The 24255-nt window shown below is 51.5% G+C and overlaps 1 protein-coding gene across 4 annotated transcripts in view; it reads left to right on the top strand.

Moving 5' to 3' along the window:
- CDK18 (cyclin dependent kinase 18) overlaps positions 1 to 24255 on the top strand; it is a 53333-nt gene that overhangs the window by 15470 nt on the left and 13608 nt on the right. For 3 of the 4 annotated variants that reach the window (XR_012997021.1, XM_076358323.1, XM_076358322.1), the window contains exon 2: positions 18514 to 18668. Coding sequence is in view for 3 of the 4 variants with exons in the window: in XM_076358323.1 (XP_076214438.1) it covers positions 18545 to 18668 (124 nt within the window). In the remaining variant the exon portion in view is untranslated. Of the gene's footprint in view, positions 1 to 3636; positions 3718 to 18513; positions 18669 to 24255 lie in introns of those variants that run through there. The other variant, XM_076358321.1, reaches the window with a different exon arrangement.

Here is a 24255-nt window from a genome sequence, read left to right as displayed (position 1 = left end):
TCCGTTCCCTCTGTCCTTTGTGCTGCACCCTGCCACTTGGTGAGACAGAAACCTGTATATGTACTTTCCATATGTTGTGTATGCATTAAAATATCCACGTTGCAGTTTCCACTGAGACCATCCCCTTGGTCTGGCCTTCTGGAGAGAAATGAATGTATGGTCAATCCTTGTAAACCCTGAGACATTCCTCTGGCTTCCATACAGACCTGAGGTTTGGGCCAGGAGGTCTGAGAATCTCCAGAAAATCTGGGACACATGTTTGGAGTCATGTCCAAATAATAGTAAGAGTTTCCAGGAGGGTTTATACTCAGTAAGAGCCTCCCAAATTCTCCTTCCATGCTCAGGGCAATTGAGGCAAACTTAAAGCAGCTTCTCCAGGCAACAGGACAGGGGGTCTTGACTCTGGGGCCAGCTACAGAGTTCAGAAAAGATCTCAACCCAGCCTGGAGTGAGTTTCACTCTGGGTAATTAGTGTACTGAAACCCCAAAAGGTCAGCTCTGGTTGATGACATGGTCTCGGTTTGCATCTTTACAGGTAGGAAAACAGTAAAAGGTCTCTATTTAAAAAGGCCCTTCAACTGCTTTCAGCAAACTCTGTCCATGCAGAGGTTTGACCTGCTGGGTTTGCTTTCCTCTGAATTAACTTGCTTCTGCTTTTTGTAAAGGGAAAACTGATAGCAGAAAGCAACCTGTTGATTAATGTAGATGCGAAAGCCCAGATTACAATCTGGTGAACAATTAACTTTGCAGAGTCGATCTGTAATCAGATGGAGCATCTTTTCCTCTCTCTTTACATTTCTAATCAAGGTTTCTTTTCAGGTAGCGTTTTGCCTGCAGCCAGTGTTGCTCATCTGCTGCTTGTTTGCTCAGTCGCTCACAGTCTTAGCTCATATCTTTGTCTAGCCAGCCTGGCTGGAAAAGAAGCTGGTGTGAAATTATTTTCAAGCCACAGAGCAGAGCTAGCAAGCCTTCAGAGGTGGCTGGGGTTCATCTGTGCTTCTGACACCACTGCAATCTCTCACCTCTCTTGTTCTTTCTTCGCCTCCCTCCTTTCATGCGGCTTGTTCTTGCTGTATCTCCAATCACAACTTGAGTTCAGTATTCTCTTGCCTTCTGGGTTTCCTCGCTGTTTTAGGGATGAGCTCCAAGCCACCACAATTAAGGCTAGATTTTTGCAGGCAGGCTAGGCACGCCACATTCCCACTGGGAAATGTCCACATATCTTCAGCACAGCATGCCTGCCCACTGGGCTGATCTCTGCTGAAAATTTGACCATTTCTTTTCACACCCGAGCAGCAGCTGGGCTCTTGTTAAAATTCTCACTCATGTGCTAAACGCGTAATGCACCACATTTTCAAGTGTAGCCAGGACCTGCGGGAATACAGTTCGTGAAGCGGAAGGATGCTCCAGGCCTTGGGGCACTTGCCTCAGTCGGATCCAGATGTCAGCACCAGCTCTTTTGTTTTTGCTTGTGGCTTTTCTGTGCTCCCGTCTTGCATCAGGTACCGTCCCTGCCACACCAGGGTGCTGAGAGGATAAATACCTCTAAAAGTGTTCACACTGTGGAACAGAGAGATGTTTGACCTGCTGTTTTCAAAGATGGATGCTCATTGGTTTTTGGGAACCAGGTCTCCCAGAGCAGCTCTGGTGGAGACAAATGTGCACAGACAGCCTGGGTCTGACGCTGACCTGCTGTGAGCCTGGCCCTGTATTCTGCTTCCCTTTTATCTTCCTTTGTGGATTTAAATCAGGGGCATTTTGAAGCAGGGACAATTTCTCATCGCTGCCTTTCGCGCAGTCAGTCCTCAATCTCTGGGGCCAACAGGCACTACCGTAACAAAAATAATAAATTATTTGAGTAGCAAATTTCTGAAACAGAGCTGTCAGTGCCTGGTACCAGTCACCTCTGCCAGCGTTGCAGGAACACATGGTATCATCAGAGCTGTTACTGCTTGTGATGCACAGAGGAGGAAGCAAACAGGATGGAGTGGCGCTGGGTTTACTGCCCTTTCATTACTGCATGGGGAAGGGAAGGTGCACAGCTTCTGGGTGCACCTGGAAGGGAGGGCGTTGCTAATGAAGACACTTCATTGCCAATTAATGGTGCATTCAATCCAGTAATTTTGTTACTTTTTAATTTTGTTAATTACACCCAAACAATTCACCCTCGCACCACCCTTGAGCTAGTACTATCGTCTTCATTTATCAGGTGGGAAACTGAGGCGAGGAGCATATTCCTGGTGTTAGCAAGGTCCCATCACTGACGGCACTGGATCTCAAACCTGAGGTCTAATACTCCCTCCAGCGTGTGCTGTGTTGTGCTGGTCTGTAGCTAACAGCCCGTCTCTCGCTGCGGTCTGGGGTGCTGTGAATTTTATTTGTCTTTTGGGCACCCTTTCAGTTTTTGCTCATGACCTGCCATGCAGTAATGTTTTTATTACTGAAGACTTCTACATGAACCCTCTCCCCCTCCCTCTCTTTCTTCTCCAACCTCTGAAATGCTCAGCTGTTTCCTTTAAAACAACCCAAATTTCCCCAGCTGGGGACTTTGGAGTGGGGCAGGGGGCTGGATTTGACCAGTTTCATGGGGTGCTGCTGTTGTTTTGGTGACTTTTAATTGAATTGCTAAATTAAAAAGGAGAGGCTGTTGAAGCTGACCATAAACACTGAAACCTCTGAAGAAATCAAAATGTGCCTTTTTTGGGAAGCAGAAACGTTCCAAACATTCCATTTATTTCTGCTATTTCTCTATTTTGATTTAAATAGTTTATTTTTACTCGGTCTATTTAATTGTTTGGTAAGTGTTAATATGCTGGTCGCTCAGGGGTTATGATTCATGACCCCAGTTAGATTTAGCTGCAAACCCCCCCCGCTGTCGCTTCTCCCTCGTAGCCGCTTCTCCCCAGCCCTGCCCACTCTTGAAGCCGTATCTTTTTTTAGTTGCTAAATCTGACAAGGTTTATGAACGGGAGCCTTAACTCTGCGCTCGTGAACATGCACATACAGATAAATTCATCGGTGTTGGGTTTTTTCTGTATTCCAGCGTGGAACATCACCTGGAGCTTGATTTTATGCCTTCTAGTATGACTTGAATTATTTGGTGGAAAGCTTCTTACGCTGGCAGCTTATGCACCGAGCCCGTGCTGGAGCAAATGCTGCTGATCTATAGATACCCAAAGATGCAGCCGGGGACCTACAGGGATCTTCGATAGCACTTCGTTTTGGTTTGGTTTTTTATTTAGGACTTTAAAAATCTGGTTTGAAGAGTATAACAGCAGCTGAAGTGATCTCTTTTCACCCAGAAAATGCGTCCTCCTGTTGCCTCTGCCCATGTTGGTAGGTTAAATTCCGCTTTCTGCCTTACTTCTCCAGGTGCTCAAGTGGTGTAAATCAGCATTGCTCCACTGGAGTCAGTAGACCCACAGCAGCACGAGACACGGCAATTTTGTCACCGGTCAAGGCTGTGAGTGTCACAAATCCTCTCTAGTCTTGTAGTAGGATCTCTTCTGTAATGTGTGCTTGTGCCATCTCTGCTGTCACCCAGATAACACAGAGAACTAGAAACTACCGCTCATTTCTGCAGTACCAGCATCGCCAGCGACCTGCTAGAGAGTGTGCTTCAGAAATTTGGGATCCAGTCCTGATACAGTAGATCTGGGCAGCAGTGATCTATAAACAACAGACCAAAGGAAAGGGTGCTGCAGTAGCGGTTTGGAGGTAGGATCCAGGGCCAGATCTCCTGGCCTCTTTTCCTGGCTGTGCCATTGACTTGCTATTTGACCTTGGGTGAGTCCCATCCCGTCCCTGCACTTCCATATTTCCTCTCTCGGGGGGGGGATAATAGCCAAATTCACTGCTAGGCTGAGGTACAGTTGGTATTAGTGAAATGCTTGGCTATCCTTGAACGAACAGTGATCACAGAAGGGCGAGGAACCGTTCCTGTGTTACTGTAGGCACAACAACCTTTCTGGCATCTGTTCTCCATGCCTCGAATTGGAGCAGTGATTTAAGTGCAAGGGAGAACCAATAAGGAAAATCTGTGTTCAGACTAAAGCATATATTGCTCCTTCCGCTGCAGATATTCCTGAGGTTTGGTCAGCTTGTAATTATTAACTAATTACGGCACAGTAATCACTGTGCCACAGGATACAGGAAGTATAGGCAGTCGGAACAAACCGTATCTCACAAATCCCAGCCTTTTCTTATCTGTCCTTTGTATTTTGCCCATTGAGGTTGTATCTGACTTACAGCCCTGCCCATCGAGCTCTCAGAAGGGACATAACAAGTCAGCCTGTGGCTGGATGCCTCTGTGCGCTGTTTGCTTTTCATGTTTGCCATTAGGGGACTGAAGGCCAGTGTTAGTCCAGAACAGGGAACAGCTACATCCCAGACTGTGGCTGCGAGGAGGACCTCTTTTGCAGGTCTGCCAATGTTCCCTGTCCTGCTTGAAGATGACCACATCTAGGGGTGAGCCTTTGCAGCCTTCGCAATCTGCCTCTACAATAAAGGCATTGATATTGTGTATTTCCTGAGCATGGCACTGGCCAGAGGAGGTGAATTAGCAACCCCGGAGGCTGAAAGCCTCTGTTCATCCCAGGAGCAGGTTCGGCACAGACGGGGAGCTGCTCTGCCAGCAGTGCCGCACCGGAGTGCCACGGGCTGCAGGGACCTCTTGCGCAGGATGCGATGGTGTCGGTCCCCATGGCCCGCTCGGGATGGGTGTGCTGAGCAGAGCTGCCTGTCTTTGGGGTCCACGGGACCTGGGGGACAGCGCCGAGCTCATGTCACCCCTCACAGCAGCCTCAGACGGAGCAGGGGAAGAACCTGCACAGCGCCTTAGTCCATCAGCTGGCATATTTTCTTTTTTGAGGAAGAGCTAAAGTCTGAAATGCTGCCCAGTGCAGAGGAAACCTCTGCAGGGCCAAGACTCACTGTAGGCTTGTGTGGTCGAGGCAAGAAACCTCTAAGGGATGCCTCAGACTGCCCTGGTCAGAGGAGCCAAGGGGTTTGTTTTTCCGCTGGTTAGGTTTTTGATTCAAGGCAGAAAACTTCTCCGACGTGGGTCTGAGGTGGGGGAGGATGGGCTGTCGGGGCCATCACAAATCATCGTCAGCATCAAGAGCTGCTGCTGTGCCCGTAGCCAAAGGGAGATGGGGACACGGGGACCTGAAGCTGCAGGAGTGGTAGTCTGAGCCCCGCGGTCCTTGCATTGACCAGGCGCCTCGGAGCCATTTCAGCTCTTTGGAAGAGTCCCAGAAAGGCTGCGGATAGTCTGGCGGCACCTGGGCAGCCTTCCTAGTACCTGGGTTAGGCAGGAATTTGCAAACACCATTTGCAATGTAAATTGGTGTGTGTGAGACAGAGAAGCAACATTACCTGCCTGGGAGTCTGAGGAGGAGGCAGAACCAGTGGTTTTAATGCTCTTTTTGGTCATACCCAGGGGTTGTTTTGTGTCTCGTCCAAACTGCTCTCTCCATTAAATGAACCATCACAACACCCCAGCACACACCTCCCAATACCACCTTCACCTCCCTCCCTGCCTCCATGATTCTCCTGCTTTAGCAATAACTCTCAAAGCCCCTGGAAAGAGCAATAGCAGTGAGGAGCTTTCCCGTCGCTCTTGTTGCTGCCCTGTCCCTGGAGAGCCGTGGCTGGGATGTGCAGAGGTGCCCGTCGTGCTGTCGGATTCCTCTCAGGCCCTGGCTGCAGCTACGCAGCGATGGAAACAGGTATTTCCTCTGTGCAGGAGGTGCAGAGAAAAGGTCCGATTGAGTCATTTTAATTCCAGGAAAACATGACACAGTATCTTTGGGAGAAGGCGTGTTTTTATAAATTACCATTAGCAGCATATGTTCTATTTAAGTACTTAATCCCTTTCAATCCCTTCTTATTAACGATTAATTGTGCACTATGATAGCAGCATTGCAAGTGCAGTTAGTTGCGGTGTGTACAAGCAACCCCACCAGTATTAAACCAGATAAGAATTTGGTGCGGCGGTGAGAGGGGGGCACCTCAGCTCAGCTGATGCTCTGCTGTGTGAACGTAGGCCAAATCTCTCGTCTCTTTGGGTCTCAGGATTATAATCCTTTCTTATCTCGAGCGTTTCCTATGAAGCATACAGCTTATCAGCTTGCGAGGCAGGAGGGGAGTAGAATTGAATACAACCAAGTGAGCTTTGAACAGCCCTGCTTGATGTAGTCCCTTTTCATCTCGCTTTCTGAGCTTTGAGTCGTCTTGACTCTCGTCGCCTGTTACTGAAAACCACATGGAAATATGTCTGTGTTTTGATTTGGGGGGTGGAGGGGGCTATATTTGAAATTTTTTCCAGGCGTGCTTCTTATGTCTTACAAAAGGGCAGTGGACTGCAGGCCACGGGTCAACGCGTGTTGCAGCCCAGCACTTATCTCTTCCTAACAGTGTCCAAGGACTGGTGAGTCCAACCATGTGTTTTCCTGCAAGAGATCGCTCTCCCTCGCTCTCTTTCACTCTATCTCATGCTGGGCTCTGTTATCTCTGCAGTTTCCAAGGCTCGTGCAGAAACCCATCTAGCTTGTCAAGGACACCAGAGCTGCGGGCAGCTCTGTGGGACACTCAACCAGTATGCAATGAGAGTTGCGATAGTTTTTAAAGTGCAGGGGGGAGGTGGGTTGGGAGTGAAGAGAGAAGTGGAAAAATGAGCTTAAAAAAAAAAAGAGATAAATTCTTTATTTTAAAAAACACCAAATATACTTGCTTTGTCTGCCATTCCCGTGACTGACATTGCAACTTTCAGGACACCGAGTGGCGAGCTGGGGCTTGGCTTGGTGAAACAGATGTTATTTACAGTTTAACACGGAACAAGGTTTATCTAAACAGTGTGCGCTTGTCGAGTTCCCAGATATGCATGAAATGTTGCCCTCCATAGGGAAGTGAGCAGAGGTTTGCAGGCACTGAGGCATGCTTAATCTGTTTATACATGTTTCATCTGGGATATCTCTATTTGGTATCCAGACGTGTCCACGTTTGGTTTAACATGAATATGTCGTAGTCATGGTGGTGCTTAGCTGTGGTGGGGTAAGGATATTAGGGAGGTAGGTGTCTCCAGGCAGTGCAGAAGGATGGCCGAGGGTGCCCTGCAAGCGTGTGCTGCTCTCGCAGGGACAGAGGTTTCCTGGAAGGCAGCATCTCACCGGGTTTGGGATCCTGGAGAGCTTGCGCCATCACAGGGCTTGGGCTGGGCTCTTGGGCAATCCCACAGCCTCCTTGTAGCATCCCTGTGTTTAAGGAAAATGGTGCTGCTGGTGCAAAATACCTGATAAGGAGCTTCCTGAGCAGAGGAGGTACAGCACGGACATAGCAGGACAGTCTGATCTGCAAGCACATCCCTGTCCTGGGCTGCCCAGGGGGAGGGAGGTACACCAGAGGACATCAGGATGAGGAGCAAAGGGGAGGGAGCGTCTGCATCTCAGACCAGCCTCCTGTCTTTCTGCTCTCCCAGCTCTTTCTAAGGAAGCTGATGGAGGAGGCAAGACAGTTACTGAGAAGGTTTTTGCCATATGGGCACACGTCCAAGCTGGTTGGCAACCCCCAGATCTCAGGAGCTGCCATACATCTGGGGGAGCCCCTCATTTAATGTCGATTGTGCTAGTCAAATCCTAAGTGGAGCAGGACTATTTGAGGATCCGCTTCATTTGCTTTCACTAGTTGTTCCCTGAGACATTTGCTACTGTGAAAATCTCTTTTGGTGTTTGTTTCTGCATTATTCCTTCCCTGCATGTGGCCCAGACAATGTCTGGTTTTCACTGTTGCCCACCCCCTGGCTCTTTGCAAAGTGGAAATGCTTCATGTTCGGAAATAAGGAGTGTAGTGTTATTGGCGGCGGTATCAGCGCTGAGATCTGAGAAGCCAGAGAAGGAATGACAGGGCCACTTGGCTCCCTTCAGGTTATGGAGAAAAACTTGAACATTGAAATGGGGAGAGGGGAGAGAGCACAGGGGGCAGGAGAGCAGGTGAAATCCTACTGTACAGGACCAGCTTTAAGAGTTTGTAGCAGCAGGGCACAAGTCGTGCATCCCCCCGAGGCAGGCAAAGCGCTGTCAGCTTCCAAGGTGGTGCATGTGCACGGGCCAGGGGCAAGGGAGAACCATCCCTGGAGGCTGTTCAGGCTGATGCAAGGGTGTCTCAAAGCCTGGCATCTAGGCAGCAACACGGAGCTCTTGCCAAGTTCGCTGCCTCAAAACAGTGCTCTTATCACACTGGGATCCCTGGCAGCCACCTCTTGATTCCGGAGGCTTTTTAAATCTCCTGCCTTCCTCCAGCCTTGACAGCAGCTTAGTAGAGCAGAAGTCCCTGATCACCAGCTGGAGCGAGGACCTGAGCAATCCCTTCTCTCATCGTGAGGATGAGGTGTGCGCTCTGGATCTGGGAAGCAAAGCCAAGCCAGAAGGATCACACGGGTGCCCACCTGCGCATCTCACCCCCGGCTGGGGCTCTAAGCACCACTGCGGTAATCGTGATAGGGAAGGGTCCGGATAAAAGATATTGCAGCATTACTCTTCCCATTATGGGGGAGATGGGGATGCCAAAAGTAATTACAGTTTGTGCTGTGCTTTGAAATCCTCTGATTCCTCAAGCATTGGCTCGTCATGCTCCCTACCTGTGTGGCTGCATTTCCCTCACATCTGAGGGAGAAATAAAAACACACACGTGCGCAAAGCCCTCCAGGGATGGGTGCACAAGTGGTTTAAGATTAAATACCAGATTAGTGCAATCCTTGGCAGGGAAGTAGACTTGCAGTGTTTGCTCACTACCTTACTACCATGTGACTATTCCAGAGCCTTAAATAAAACAGATTTGAGACCCTACTGCAAAGAGTTTTATGTGCCTAATGCCAAACAGTGGTACCGCTGCTCCAGAGCACGGTCCTGGGGAGAAACCCAGTCCGTAGCTGGTACTGTAAACTGTGCTGGAGTGGGGAGCAGTAGGTCAGGAACACCGTCCCCTTTCATTCATTTCTTTTCGCGTTGCTGCAGAAAGATCTGCCCGAGGGAGATGGGGGGCTGGTTTATTAGCAGTGTTGGCTCCAAGGAGCTGCTGGATCTGAGCTGGGAGCTTGCTGGGGAAGGAAGGAGCATTAATCCTGTATGAAGCTGTTTGTACAGCCTCCCTAGCTCCTCCTCCCATTGCCAGGGTTGGGTGGCATAGAAATCCAGGTATTTACGGATTGTAGAGCATAACTGGCAGAGGTCTCAGCCCTTTTTTAAGTGTGGTTTATCAGGGTAGAGCAAGGCAAGCTCCCTACCTGTGCATTTCTAGTCTCCTAGAAAATGCATGGCGAAGAGCCGAGCTCTTAATTGCTTTGAGTGCTTGTGGTGGTGCTGCTTCTTATAAATGTTGTGCTTCTGTTTATATGAAAACTGTTTTCTGTTTTTCTGGGAAATTTGGTCCTGTCAAGATCCTTTGATACCAGGGTCCCTCTGGTAAGACTTTTCACGAGGATCTGGCTTTCATTTCTTCTCTTCACCTTTTCGTTGTGCGCTGGTTGCTGTCCCCCTTCCTTTTCTTTGCACCAGAGGTAGCTGCATTTCACAAATTCCACGCGACTGTCGGGTGTACAGGATGTAATTTCTGTTTCTTTAAATACCCTCCCTAGAAATGCTTTTAGAAAGGGGACCCGGGCAGCAGAACTGTGTGATCCCTCTGCTCAGCTGTCCCTGCGGAGCTGAGGCAGCGTGATGCCAGCTGAGCTGTGATCACACCCCTGGGCAGCAGGTCAAAGCTGACTCCTGTGTCTGCCTTCCACACTGCAGCTGAAGAAATTAATTACCCCCAGTCCTCATCTTGCACTGATACTGTCCTTTCAGCCTTGTTCTCATGTGCCAGAAAGAGAGATCTTAGGTGGAAAATGAAATCGTGGGTGACAGGAGGAAAATTCCAGTATTTTCTGTTAAAGAGAGAAGGCGACAACTTATCCTGGCTCCTCCTGACCACTGCAGGGAAAGTGAATCCTGGCTTTCCACGAGCTCTTGTCTGCATGGCAATTGTAGACAAGCTTGCAGCTTTGGGAGCTCTGCGTGGGCTGGGGAAAGAACGAAAGCTCTAATTTAAAAAAAAAAAAAAAAAAAAAAGGGAAAGGAGGAAAGAAAATAGCAATTAAGAAGCCAGCAGACCCTACGTACCCCATGCTGTGTGAGCGTGTGGATGACAGCATTGCACAGCTTCATCCAGCGGGACGGAGCTGCAGGTGTGCCAGGGATGTCGCTGCGGGAGAGGCTCAGTGGGACTTGGTCTCTCCTGCACCGGGGATCTTCTCCCGTAATGTGGATCCTCCTTCCCATCTAGCAATAAAGGAAGGGCAGGTGCTGACAGCCTCAGCCACAGGTTAAACGCTCCTGGGAGAGAAAATAAGAGGCTTTGTGTTACTGAGAATGACTTTCTTTGGCAGCTGGAAGCTGGCACCCTCTTTGCTGTCTCTCCCAGCCACCTGGGAACGCTGGCTGCCAGCTGCGGGGACGACAGTGCTTGGTTTGTCTTTCTGGAGTGTCTTTCATTCAGCAGGATCCGTGAACACTTTCTTGGTCGTGCTTGTATATTCAGGAGCCTCTGTCACTTTTGGGGCGTGACATGACAGCCAGGTAACGGGGAGGTGATGCTGGGAGAGGGCAGCACAGGACATCAGGTCTCCAGGGGGCTTGTGAGCAGGCAGGCTTCACAGCGAGGTCCCTGCGGTGTAGCAGGCAGAGCCAATCTGCCTCGGATGCAGCTTGGGTTGTGTTAGTTAATTGTCAGTCAATAATCTGTTGAGTGTCATAAAAGGCGAGTGCCAGGCTGGCCTTTGCTGGTAATGTTCCTCTTCAGTAATTACTTGTGTTGATATTGCTGTAGCTCACTGTGCTAGGAGCTTGGTCTACACATAGTGCGATGCTTGCTGTGAAGGACGTGCCCGCTGTGTAACAAAAGGATGAAAGGAGAAAGTGAGTCATGGAAAAGGGGAGAGAATGGCTAAACATCATGCAGCCGATCAGCAGCACCTCCAGGAGCATACCTGAGCTGTAAAGTGCTGCTGCCCCAGTAATCCCAGCACAGCTCTTTGCTCCCAAGCATCACATTACAGCCCGGGTCTCCTGGGTCATGGTCTAGCACCATCGTATGAGTGAGACAGTGCTGCCGTCATGGTGAACGCGGCCAGTGGGACACACGCCCTGAACTCCCGAGCGACCCTAAATTAAGCCTCAATAACTTAGATAGCTGCCATAGCAAAACTGAGTATCAAAGGGAGCGTCTCCGTCTCAGAGCCAAACGCAGTTGTGTTGGGCTCCAGGGGGAAAAGTCCTGCACTTTTGCTGAGACTCATTTCCAGCTGCCTGCCCTTCTGGTGCAAACCAGCAGTGATGGATGGGTTGGGGCAGGGGATCTGCTGATCTACAGCGGCTGCGAGTCCGGACCGCTCATCCCCTGAAGACAATGAATGTACCATAGGAACACTGACACGACCACCTTCAGGGCAGCTCAGCACAGCTCCCAGACAATGTGAGCACTGAGCTCCCACCCGTGACTGGGATGTCTGTGGTGGACGAACTGGCTATTAGCAGTCTATTGTTGTTCCAGGCAAACACTGGACACTTTTCTCAGGTTAGCCTCGGCTGAGGAATAAGTGCCTAGTGTTTTGAGGCTGCTGGAATAATGACCGTCATTTTAATGCCTTCTTCAGAGCTGCCCTGATCTCACCAAGAGCCGGGAAGGGAAGAGCCAAGTGAGAACTGCTGACTGCACCGCACAGGGCTGCGGACACAGAGAAAGGCAAAATATACAAAGGCAGAACAAACCTCCTTTGTCTGCTCTTGTTACTGAGCTCATTGTCAGGACTGGGACAAACAAGAGTGGAAATGCGCATCTAGCAAAACAGCTTTCCTTCCCACTCTCACCCATGCATCAAGTACAGGTTATAAAGTCTCCAAAGGCTGGGCTTGCAGGAAGTTTTCCACAGCATTCACCCTTCCCAGGGTATCTTCATGTCTGTCTGAGTCTCAGAGATCTGTACGTGCTCCACGTGGCTTGTGCTTTCCCTGTGTCGTTGTCTCTTAACAGCTTACCAAGGAGTAATTGCAATGCTGCAAATGAGGGATAGAAACCCTGCTGTGCTGGGTGCTGTACACTCCACAAACCAGGCTTCTGCCTGCAAGGCTCTCACAGCCGAGGAAGATGCAAGCAAACTGGAAGGGAGGAAGGATGCGTTGTCATTCTTGATTTATAGCTGGGGAAACCGAGGCATGCCGAGAGGGTCAGAGCCGGAGTGGAAGCCAGTCTTGAGCATTTCTACAGGATCGTTTTTCCTCCCAAGCCTCCTCCAAACTGCAGACGTGAGAAGGGGGGACAGTGATCTCCTGGCTGCCGTAATCACATTCCTGGTGTACTACATTTGTTGTAATCATGGAAGTCAGTAGTACAGGAGGAAAAAAATTGCAATGCGAGGATGGACTGACTCCCTGGAGACCCAAAGTTCCCTTTTCAATCATGCCCAGCGCAGTCGCTGCCCTAGGATGATGGTCTTGCTGTTTGCTACAGGGCTCCTGTAGATTAATATGAATTGATTGCACTCCCTTCCCTGCAGGACCTTGACCTCCTGGCAGGGGCTTTGCTCCCTGTGTAGGAGGGAAATGTCAGGCCCCCTGAATAGCAGAGCTGAGCGGCAGGAGGCAAACGTGGAGGGAGGAGAGCTGGCCTTGCTTTCTCCCCTCATCACTCGCCTTTTGGGGAGAGTAATTGTGCAAACCGCTCAGGGTCCACTGCCCAACGCAGAGGCTGAGCAGTATGTGGCCCCGGCTCTGCAGGACCATGCCGGTCCTCGCTGCAGCTCAGAGCAGCCTCTGTCCATCTGAACTAATCTACCCGGGCACTCAGACTGTGCTTTGCAGCATCTGTCATGGGGAGGGAGTGTCTGGGAGCTTGTTACCCCAGGGAGGATTTCATGCCGACAGCTGAGCAGCCAGGGAGACGTTCATTTGGTGGTCGGGGGCTGATATCCTTCCCTGCCTCTCCGACCTTGCCCCGATAGGATTCCCAGCTGCTGCAGAAAATTCAGCATTGCCCTTGGTGTATGTTAGAGTCATCCCCAGCGTGCTGTAATTTCCCTCTGACTCCCCAGAACAGCCCCAGATCTCTCCCCCTCCCCCTCCGTACACCTCCCGAGGACCCGGCTCTGGCCCTGCCAAGGAAATTCGGAGCGGAGGAGGAATTCAGGTTGTGCTGAGCTCCTGTTTGCCCAAGAATGTGCACCATGGAGGGACAGAAATCTCTCCCATCGCCTGCGCGCAGCGGTCTTGGCAGCTCATGCTACTTTCCTCTGCCCCTCCTCTGTGCTGGAGCTTGGGAGGGAGCACATCAGCTGGCCAAAACAGAGACCCACTGCTGGCCGGTGGAGAGGGCTGCTTGGCACATGGGCTACGCTGGTGAGCTTTTGTTGGGTCTGACTTTTGTCTCCATGCCTTGAGACGTGAGGAGGGGCACGTATTCAACTGGTGCCTCGATTCATTGTTTGTTTAGCCCTGTAGCCACATGCAGCGTTGCATGATAGCTGTGTTTGCAGAGCAAATAAGGCTCTACGAGCAGAATTCGCTGTTTCTCTGATACTTGCAGGAGTGAATCAATGCTACCTAATAGCTAGAAGCGTGAGCCGTAACTGCTGAATAGGACTGTTCATTTTGCATTGTAAACACAACTGTTAATCTCTCCGGGGATTAAAAAAAAAAAAAAAGCTTAAAAAAAAGCATACTGTTCCCTCCAAGCCTTCCACCCTTTCAGCTGGGAAATGGGGGCCCGAGTCTGTTAAAATGGTAAGAAAAAAATGGAGCCACTTGTCATTTGTGAAAAGCAACAAAGTGGTTATTTCTTGAAAGCCTTCCGAGCCCCTGCAATATGCTGAAGGAGAAAGGGGACAGTTTCATACAGTGATGATGGCTTGTCTGTGCCTAAAATACTTGTCTGTTGAATTCCACAGCAGAGAGCCAGCGGGTTTTGCTGTACAAATGCAAGAGAGATTCATGGGGATGGTCACAGCCCGAATGCCTATGGGAATAGTTCGCTGAAAAATAGTGAGCGCGGTTATTGCTGGTGCAGTGAATACGGCTTTGAATGCAGTGTTTAAAGAATCGTTAACATCTTGTCTTGATCATGTGATGAGCTTTCCTGACGGGATTCAGCTTTGGGCTCTCTGAGGTGTTTTAGCCAAGTATTTACTATCTGACTATATTACAGTAAATGCAGATCATTCACACTGCTGGCTTTGATCCCTGTTCCTTGGCCAAATTCCAACCTGAGTGATTTCATTTTTGCCTGTTGATGCCTAAATTCCTTATTGCCATTTTAGACTGCTTCTTCCGATCGTGTTCTACCATGCAACGTCATGTTTCTGCACGTTGTTAATCAGCCGGCTTCTTCCATCCCAGAGATGACTGCAGTTCAGACGTTGCTGTAATTCCCTTCGAGATCCTTCAGGCTGTAAAACAAGTGATGTCATTGCTTTGCTTAGCAAGTGTCACTTTCTCTCAGAAAGTCAATAAATGCCTCCACTTCCTTTAGTACGCTCCTGCGAAACGTGGTGGAAAACAAGAGGCAGTCGCTAGCAATTCTTCCGTTGAAATCCATGCCAGGGAAGAGGGCTGGGCTGCTCCGTTTAGCTGTAAAAGGGGATGCCTCCTGTCAGAAGAAATGTGGCCGGAGGGTGAACGAAGCCCCTCGCACTCCGGGGTGCTGCCCAGGGTGGTGTGCGCCGAGGGGTGCCCGCTGGGGACCCTGCACTACCTGCCCCATGCGATGTGCTGCAGCCTTCTAGCGTGCAGGTCGTGGGATGCCAGGCTTGCAGGAGGGGAGCAAATCCCAGCTTTAGGGCACCTGGATCCAAATGGCCACTCGGGGCAGGACGAATTCCTCTCCTCTCTGGCAGGAGTGGAGGGCTGAGGACAAAGAACAGTCCCATAAATTCCAGCTGACAAACACTTTAATGTGAACCCCATCACCAGATGCCAAGTAGGTCCAGGTCTAGCTGGAAAAAACAGCCACAATTGCACAGAGCCATAAAGATAATGAGTACGGGGCAGGCTTGTGCATAGCAGGAGAGGTAGCTAGCGATGTCGGTGCTATTTTTACCCCCACCCCACTTCCTCTGCGAGGAGGTTTATATTTAGCAGCCTGTAGCTGCTGGCATTCCCGTAGGTGGCAAGGGAGGGGAAGGATTCGGACTGCAGTTTGTGGAGCACAAATTTTTGTCAGTGCGAAGCTGTTTGCCTTCTAAACCATTTGCACCATTTTGAGGAGGCTGAGTGGACAGGGAGGGAGATGGAAAGACCCCTCCGCCTCATCCGCTTCCTCATTCACCTGAAGATGGAGTATCTTTTATGTTCCCTGGATCTTTCCCGGTCCTGGAGTCAAGGGCCCTTCTGGAGATTATGGGTTGGCTGGGTGGGGGCTTGTCAGAGCAGGAATTGCTCAGCAGCTCATGCTGAGCACCTTCCCGTGACCTTCTGGTCCTGCGGTGTGGCTTGCTGTCTTGACCATCCCGTGCCACTCCCAGCCAGGGTGGGACTTTGTCCCCAGCGCGGCAGGGTGACTGCTGTCGTTTGGGCATGGCAGGCGGGGGGTGGGGGCTCTGCGGTGGCCCCCAGCCCTCCAGCCCAGTCCCTCCCAGTCCCAGGTGGGGTGCCCTTTCCAAAAAGGCAGGAAAGGGGATGGTGCTCAGGGTTGGGATCTGTCCTCTTTGGTCCTGCAATTGTGTTATCCAGGAGCTGGATGCACTTCTTTCGTCCACTGTTAGGGGTGCACGGCATTGCTAAATCTCTCTTGAAACACAGAGCCTTCCTCTCCAAGCTGTGATTTAAGTATCTTGGGGATACTTAAATCTTGGGGATACTTGGCGAGGGGCAATCTCATGCAATTCTTTCTCTCTTCCCTGCCAGTTTCTGGTGAAGGCAGCCTGGTATCTTCAGGTGGATTTGAAGTCAGGTAATTGCAGCACTTGCTGCTGCGAGTGTGTCCTTGCACTTGCTGTGTTATGGACTTGTGCAAGGGTCGCTCAGGATGCTACCAGAGTGCAGTTCATTAGTGTAACCTTCACCAGAGATGTGTGGAAACTTGCTTATGCTCTCATTTGAAAGAATAATCACTGGGGCTTATCTGAACATTAATGTGGAAAGATTGTCTTTTGTTTGAGCCTCTGATGTTCCTGCTGGGAGCATCACGGATTTCCCCTGAGCTCCTGTTTCCTGTTTGGGAGTGAAACAGCGCCTAGCACAGGAGCCTCTGTAGCTTTTACAAGTGCCACTTCAGCGGTGTCAGCATGCACAGCTGGAGCAAAACACTTCGGGTCGGTTTAGTTCCTTGGGTGCCTGCAACACTAGCAACGTTTCCACACACCAGCAGTGCCTCGGTTGAAACTTGCTTAGCTTGCAAGGTAGGGAGCCAGATCAGAGCCATGGGCTGGGAAAATGGTCTCCAAAGCAAGTGTCAAGCTTTGCCTTCCCTTCAGAAGGAACAGCACTGCTTGGAGACTTTATTCTTGGCCAGGAGGAAAGCACCAGCGTGGAGACTTTGTTAATACAGCATTCGCTAGTGCCAGCATCTTTGTTGTCAAACCATGTTTCTGTAGTGCCGAGAAAACATTTAAATGTCTGAAGCTTGAAGTGGATGTGTCTAGCATCCTCCTGCCTCGCTTTGCAACTCAAAGCAGCCTCCAGCCTCCCTTCCCACCCCCAGCCAAATACCCCAGCCCTGATTCCAGGTACCCGAGCATTGCTGGCGAGTCTCCATCTTTAGGTTTTTGCAACGTTAAAGGTGGGAGATGAGTGGGGATGGTTGAGGGGTGTGAGTCCCCAGGATTCAGGTGAATCCCAGGGATTTTCAGGGATTGCACCCACAGCAGGGGGCCATGCCTCGCAGCAGAGCATGGCAGACACCCAAACGGAGTGTTTATATTGCTGACAGATAATCTTTTAAGCTTTCAGATGCAGGCATGTCAACCCAAGTGTTCCCGTTGCCCTGGTGACGCGATGCATTAGCTCCCGGATGCTGTGTCTGATCGCATCAGTCTGGAATGTGATCACCGTTTGTTTGTGCTGATAAGCCCCAAGGGGGCTGGGAGGGAGTGGGGAGAGCCAGGGAAGAGGGCTGCTCAGCTGCAGCGGGGACACCCAGGAGTAGGAGGGCCGACCTGCTCCAGGGGTGCGGGAGAAGTCGCAGGATGTGTGTGTCGGTGCAGGAAAGAACCGCTCTGTGTAGCTTCTGATGCCTGTTTGGTACCAAGAGATGATTTTCCCCTTAAGATCCCCCCTTGGGTTGGTGGGTGAGAGTAGCATCAAAGGAGTCCAGTGCTGTTAATGGAAGATCCCCCGCCAGACAGGTTAGAGGGTTGAGACTGTAAAGGCTGGTGGAGAAGCAGCCCTACGCTGATCAGGCTGGGAAGGGGAGAGGGACAGACCCAAACCTCCTGGGGCCTGGGACTGGAAGGGGCAGAGCTGTGGCTGGTTGGGGGTGAGACACTGATGTCTGCGGGTCCAAGGAGCAAGGCGCATTGGCTGTTTGCTAGGCCTGTGCTCAGCAGGAGGAATGACGCCTGAGTGCAGTGGGGCTGGTGCTAAAGACCAAACCACGCACAGACAGCTCTTGCAGCCCGGTCCCATCTGCGCTGCTGAGCTACAGACGGGCCTGGCAAGAGCCAAAGTAGGAAAGGCAAAGCAGCGTGTGGCTCCGAGACGCCCAGAACAAGCTCCCTCAGCCTGCTCGTGTGGCTGCTCAGACTCGGCACGCTTTGCCCTGTGCCCCTTGAGGGTTTACTTTGTTTAAGAGTTTTATTGCTTTAATTGGATCCCTGGCTAAGGTGATTCTAATGCCTGTACAGGATGAGTCATTCAAGAGCTTGTGAGCAAGCTGTGAGCTCGAAGCATCTCCCCTTGCTGTGGCTCTCGGGGATCCCCCCAGCCGGTACTGGCTCCACTCAGCATTTTGCTGCTGGCTCAGGAAGTCTTTCTTGCAAGGGCAAAGCAGAGACCAAACTGCTGGGGGAGGGATGCCTCCTTGTACAGGGATGAGTGTGGTATTGAATCTTTTCTGCCACTCTTTACTCTTTCTTGCTTTCCTTCTGTTTCTACCCTGCTTTTCCCTGATCCAAGGAATCCCTGCATTCCTGTTCCAAGGATGCTGTAAGGCACAGCCTGTGTTGGTTCTTGTGATTCAGTGTGCACAGCCCCTGCTCTGGGCTCATCTCTGGTAACTAGCTCAGAAAAAGCCCCCTGCACCTCTTGACCACAGTCAGCTCTTAAATTCATGAGGAACCTGGTTCCCCTGGTGACCACGTGGCTCCTCTTTTGCTCTGACACAGCAGCGGTGCCTTGGAGAAGAGGATGTCCCCGGGGATCCCTGAAGATCCCCAGCAGGGGGAATTCAAGTCGGGGTGCCGCCAGCCCCAAGAAGCAGGAGCTGGGGGGCTGGGGGGCCGTCCCGTGCATCGTCCAGCCCTCTCAGCCTGCTCTCTCCCCTTCCCCGCAGGGCTCTGCCATCCCTCGCAGCACAAGGTAAAATGAACAAGATGAAAAACTTCAAGCGGAGGTTTTCACTCTCGGTTCCTCGGACAGAGACCATCGAGGAGTCACTGACGGAGTTCACGGAGCAGTTCAACCAGCTCAACAACCGGAGGAATGAAGGTAAGGAGCCCCCTGCCACGGTGCTGGGGCTGGTCAGGAGCATCTGAGGTCAGCGCTGCCAGCAAGCATCTCCACTCCAGCCCCCCCGGCCTTTCTCTGGGTGTGTTGACGTGTGGAAAGTTACTGCCCCTTTGTCGGTGTTGCTTTCCCCATCTATCCAGCAAGATTAATAATACCTTGTCATTAAATCTGATCTGAAGAGAGATTTATACTTGCATAAGGAAAGCCTTATAGGAGGGAAAGGTATTTGCACAAAACAGAGAGGAATAACACATCTGTGGTTAAGGTAGAGAGTGTGAAAGCGTGGGATCCCCTTCTGCCTGCCCAAAAGTGACAGTGGTGTTTGAGCCCTCTCCCAGGCTACAGGCCGACACTTCCACCAAGCCAAAGGCGCTGTTCTCTCTGTTCAGGGGAGCATCTGGGGCTCGCTGAACCATCCTTTGCTCCCGGACCCACAGCCTTCTCCTGGGGTGCAGTTTTCAAGGTCCCAGGGAGCAGGGAGGTTTAGGGTTAACACCTCCACGAGCAGAATGGGGCACATCCCTTCTGCAAACAGAGCAGCCGCCTCGCTGCAGGCTGGGGCAGGCTCTGCTGTCTCCGGCTATGGGCATATCAAGGGAGAGGCAGTGCTTGAGGCATAAACTGGGAGCAGATCCCGTTGAGGCGGCTGTGCATGGACAAGCAGGCGGAGCCGCTGACAGGCAGGCGTTTGGAAACCTGATAAAGTTAGACTTGATTCATCCAGGGGTAAATTCGCTGCTGCGGGTGCAAGGCTGAACCGCTCCTGGCGATAACGTCATGCGTTTGCTGCTGCCTCCTAGCAAAACAACTCGCTTTGCCACAGGCCAGCCCGTTCACGTGTCGGTACCCTCAGCTCCACTCAGGTCACGTTCAAGCTTTTTTCCTCCTCACCCTGCAGCCACAATTGCTAGAAACTTTTGCTGCAAGCAGGGGCTGAGGCCGTGATGTAATTGCCTGGCACTCCCACGTGCCCCAGCAGGGAGGGATCGTCTCTCTGCCAGCTAACCTGCTTGAAAGAAGAGATGCAGTAACCTAATTTAGAGCTGGCTTTCCTCACTCCTGCAGCTCCTGACACTCTTCTTATCCCTCCAGACACCCAGGCTGTCCTGAACAGCATCCCTTCACGGCCTCCTTCCCTGCTCCCCCCCTGCACACACCTCCCCTCACACCCTAGCAAGCAGTGAGGGCTATAATTAGACTTGAGCCCTTAATTAGATGTGCAGAAGCTGTGGGGATAAAATGGTGCAAGGCTAAGGAAGTCCTGGGCACTGACAGCTGCTGCTGCTGTTGCCTTCCTTGGGGGACCTCTGCTCTGGGATGTCTGAGCCTGGGCTCGTTATCTCCGCCATGCAAACCGAGGCTTTGTCGGAGAGGTGATTTCCCCGTTCTTCTGCTGGTCATGGTTCTTCCTTTGCCCTTGAATGGCAAACCAGTGCATGCAGCATCTGCCTATCCCCCCCTGCTTTTGGTCTTGCTCCTGAGGTAGTGTCGTGGTTTAACCTCAGCCGGCAACTGAGCACCACGCAGCCGCTCACTCACTCCCCCCCACCCGGTGGGATGGGGGAGAGAATTGGAAGAGTAAAAGTGAGAAAACTCATGGGTTGAGATAAGAACAGTTTAATAATTGAAATAAAATAAAGTAAAATAGTAGTAGTAGTAACAACAACAATAATAATAATAATAATAAATACACAAAGCAAGTGATGCACAATGCAATTGCTCACCAGCTGCCGACCGATGCCCAGCCAGTCCCCGAGCAGTGCCTCCCCCCAGGCCAGCTTTACCCCCTCTCCCAGTTTATGTACTGAGCATGACGTCCCATGGTATGGAAGGTCCCTCTGGCCAGTTTGGGTCAGTGTCCTGGCTGTGCCCCCTCCCAGCTTCTTGTGCACCTCCAGCCTGCTCAGTCGGTAGAGCATGGGAAGCTGAAAGGTCCTTGACTAGTGTAAGCACTGCTTAGCAACAACTAAAACATCGGTGTGTTATCTACATTATTCTCATACTAAATCCAAAACACAGCACTGTACCAGCTACTAGGAAGAAAATTAACTCTAGCCCAGCCGAAACCAGGACAGGTAGCCAGGAAAGAATAAGAGCAAAGTCAGAGCAGACTGAGCCTGGGACCAGGACCAAGGGTGTTCCCGACCCCATGGGTAGCGGCTGGACCAGTACTAGACTGTGACATGGTATGATTAGGAGATGCTCCTGCCTGGACTCGGGAATGCATCAGGGGCTCGGGGTCTGCCAAGCTTCACCCCGTGGGGTACGGCTCCTCATGTGCCGCTATGGGACACCCCGGTGCCAGCCCCCACCGGTCGGTACGTCCCTCCCTGCCTGGATGCAGCACGTGCTGGCCCCCTGCCACAGCTTTCCCCCCTGGTGCCCCCTGCTCCCTGGTGCATGGTTCCCAGTTTGCACCCAAGCCCTCTCCCACGCAAGACAGGCAAAACGCGCTGCCCCTGCCGTACCCCCCACCCCGAGCCCGCTCCCTCCTGCCCGAGATCTCTTGATTAAGTTTCCCTTGGGGATTGTAAACAACCCCGAGAAGTCACCTCCACAGTGCCCTTAATCTCCGTCTCCTGCAGGCTGCGGCTGTTGTTTATGAAGAGCCCTGACAACCACATTTGTCTGAGGCATCTCTCCGGCCATTTAATAAACCCCTCGTGGCTGGGAGCTCTTTGCCCACAGCCCTGTGCCCAGAGGACTTGGTGGGGGCTCGGCAGGGGGAAGGTGGAGGCACCAGTGCTGGGGGGCAGAGCTGGCGGAGGCACGAGCCCCGGCACCCTGAGGTGAGGAGGCATGGTGTGGGAATGTGATGCTTCAGATGTGTAGGGGGACAGGATCGTTTTGGTGGTGCTGGAGGGGTTGAGAAGGATGTTTATGTGCAAGTTGCTCTTCTGCAGGGTTTGGTGGTGAGGAGCTGCCTTGTGGGAGCTGCCTGGTCTGGAGAGGGCTCTGACTTTAGGGAAGCAGCAGTTCTCTCTGAGGTGTTGGTCTCCTGTGTTTTACAGATGGAGAAATCAAGGTGCAAAGAGACAAAATGACTTTGCTAAAGTAGTGCAGAAAGCTGGTAGCAGAGCTGAGATTAGACCTGTAGCAGTCACTCTTGTGCTGCTTCTTTTCCCCATGAAACAGGGAAAAGCTTTGCTTCAGGTTTCACCTTCCTTGCTCAGGATCTCTGAACGTGCCCCTGGGGCTGTCTCTGCCGTCTGCATGGCAGGCAGGCTTGCCTGCAGAGATCTCTTCTCTCCTGGTGAGCAGATGACCCGTGACAGTTCATGCACTGTGATCACTCGCTCCAGAAAAGAGTGCTAATCACAGCAGAGATCAGCACATCATTTTTTCTTTCATCACCTCACACAGCTCCTCAGGGAATTGCTTGCAGTTTTTATTTTCCCTCCAGCATCAGAAATCACAGGTTATCAGCATTCACAGGTCACGGCAGTCTGCAAATCCTACACTTCGGTGGCTGTGAGTGGTTCCACCTGTCCTGGGAGGAGGGTGATGCAGAGGCCAGAAGAACCTTTTCATTAGATGCTCCAAAAGCACATGTAGAGCTGCTCTGCCTCTGGCAACAGGACAAGGCAAGGCCTTCTCATGGGTAGAAATCTGCCTCGTCTGTTGGTGGTGCCCTGGGAAATCCCCAGTTCTGTCCTCTCCATCCCGTAATTCTCATGACCTCACCCACAGAGGCTGATAAAACGAGGCCTGAGAGAAGCAGAGCTGGCAAATGGAAAAGCAAACAGCTTTCCAGCCTGGACACATCCCGTCACGGGCAATGTCACCTTGATGGAGTCTGACAATGCAGAGAGGGAAAGGGGGTGCCTAATTCACTCACAGCCTGAATTGGGGCGTCTGATGCCCCTCCGCCCTGCCATGCATCCCTCCCGTGGGCAGCACAGCCTTTCCTCGGCCGCAGCGTCTGCTCAGCTGCAGAGGCAGAGGTGGAAGAAAGCCCCTGGGCGAAGGAGAGCCCAGGCTGGGCTCTGTGCAATATCTGCTATCCTTGACAAAGGCTAGCACCGTCTCCACATCCTCAGAGATGGGGAACCTTCTCCATGGCTGCTCCAGCCTCACATTAAGGCTGAAGGCAAGGAGGCTCCTTCCTTTCCTCCTGGGCTTCCCCAGTCACACATTTCTCTCCATACTCCAGATTTTCAGAGGTATCAGGTCTTGGTGTCTCCCATTTGCTTTGATAAGAGCTGGTGGCATTCAGCAACAGCTCCTATCTACGCCAAGGCTTTGCCCCACAACAGCTACAGCCTGGTCTGTCCTGCGAGGCCAAATAAGGTCTCGGTGTTCAGGCTGCAAAGCCTGCATAACTCCCAGTTTGCAGTGGCATAAATCAGAGCCAGATCTGGCCTTTGGGGTGCAAGAAGTGATGATGAGGTGGAGGAAGGAGGATGAATAATCCAAGACCTGAGTGCAGCCCTGCCTCATGAGTATAACAGAGCTTTGAGAAGAGAGTTCACACTTAGCAAAGTAATTAAAAGTTGTAAGTCAGGCAAGCAGTGAAGGGTTCTGGCCCCCTTCCTTGGGAGATCAAAGCTTGTTTGGGCAGAGGCAATGTTTAAATATATTTATAAAAAAAGGTGGGAGGCTCGTCAAAGGCAGCCGCCGTGTCTGCGGTCTCACTTTAATTTGCTTTGATATCCCATGCAGCCTTATTATTTGCAGAGTGTCAGGGCTCGCTGTCATCTACATGAAATGCCAAGCAGAATCAAACAGGCCCTCAGGTTTGCATGCCCACAGCTTCACTTCTTCTCCCACGAGCACCCGGCAAGGTCCTCCAAGCCCGGGGGCAACCCCAGCCCTGCGAGAGCATCTCTGCAGGACTGGGTATCCCCGGGTGCTGTGGGCACCTCGCAGTGGTGCAGGATGGACTGGGCTGGCAAATCTCACCTGCCCTCTCTGGCCCCAGGGCAGCCAAAACACCTTCCCCCTCATCTCTGCAAGTCGTCTGTGTATTTTTACATGCTTTTCCCATCATGTGGTAGTTCACATCTTTTGCGTATCCCATTCCCCTTTGCATGCGCTAGAATGCCCAGGTTGTCATCTTACCTCTGGCTTCGTCTGATGCTCTTGTAGATGAGGAGAGATTGGCACTAACCTACCTGATGGGCTGCTGGTTCAGAGTGGCAGTGCTGCTGGTTTGCACATTTTGGGGACAGGCTGCATCTTTTACCAAGTCTTTGGGCTTGTTTACCTATGGGAACCAGCACAAATTCACCCAGACTATCATTTAAAGTGGATTAGTTGAACTCCATCCTGTCAGATTTTAAATGGCCTTTGGTTTTTTTTCAGATAATTTGCTTAGGAAGTGAGCAAGTTAAAGAGATTTGATTCAATTTAATTGATCCGTGTTAATTTTATACCTGTGGTTAATTCAGGGTAAGTTGCCTAACTGTTCCTGCACAGACAGATGGCCAGAAAGGGACAGGGACCAGAGTCCCGCAGCGGTCCTGGGAGAAGGGGTGACTCTGTGCCTTGTTCTTGCCTGTCCACCCAAAAACTCCTGGCAGTGTTTCAGATGCTCCTGGGCCCAGTGGCATGGGCTGAACCCATC

The sequence above is a fragment of the Aptenodytes patagonicus genome, chromosome 22 (assembly GCF_965638725.1).
Source record: "Aptenodytes patagonicus chromosome 22, bAptPat1.pri.cur, whole genome shotgun sequence".
NCBI lineage: Eukaryota > Metazoa > Chordata > Aves > Sphenisciformes > Spheniscidae > Aptenodytes > Aptenodytes patagonicus.
The sequence above is the reverse complement of the archived record's forward strand: the minus strand, read 5'-3'. Positions and strand labels throughout refer to the sequence as shown.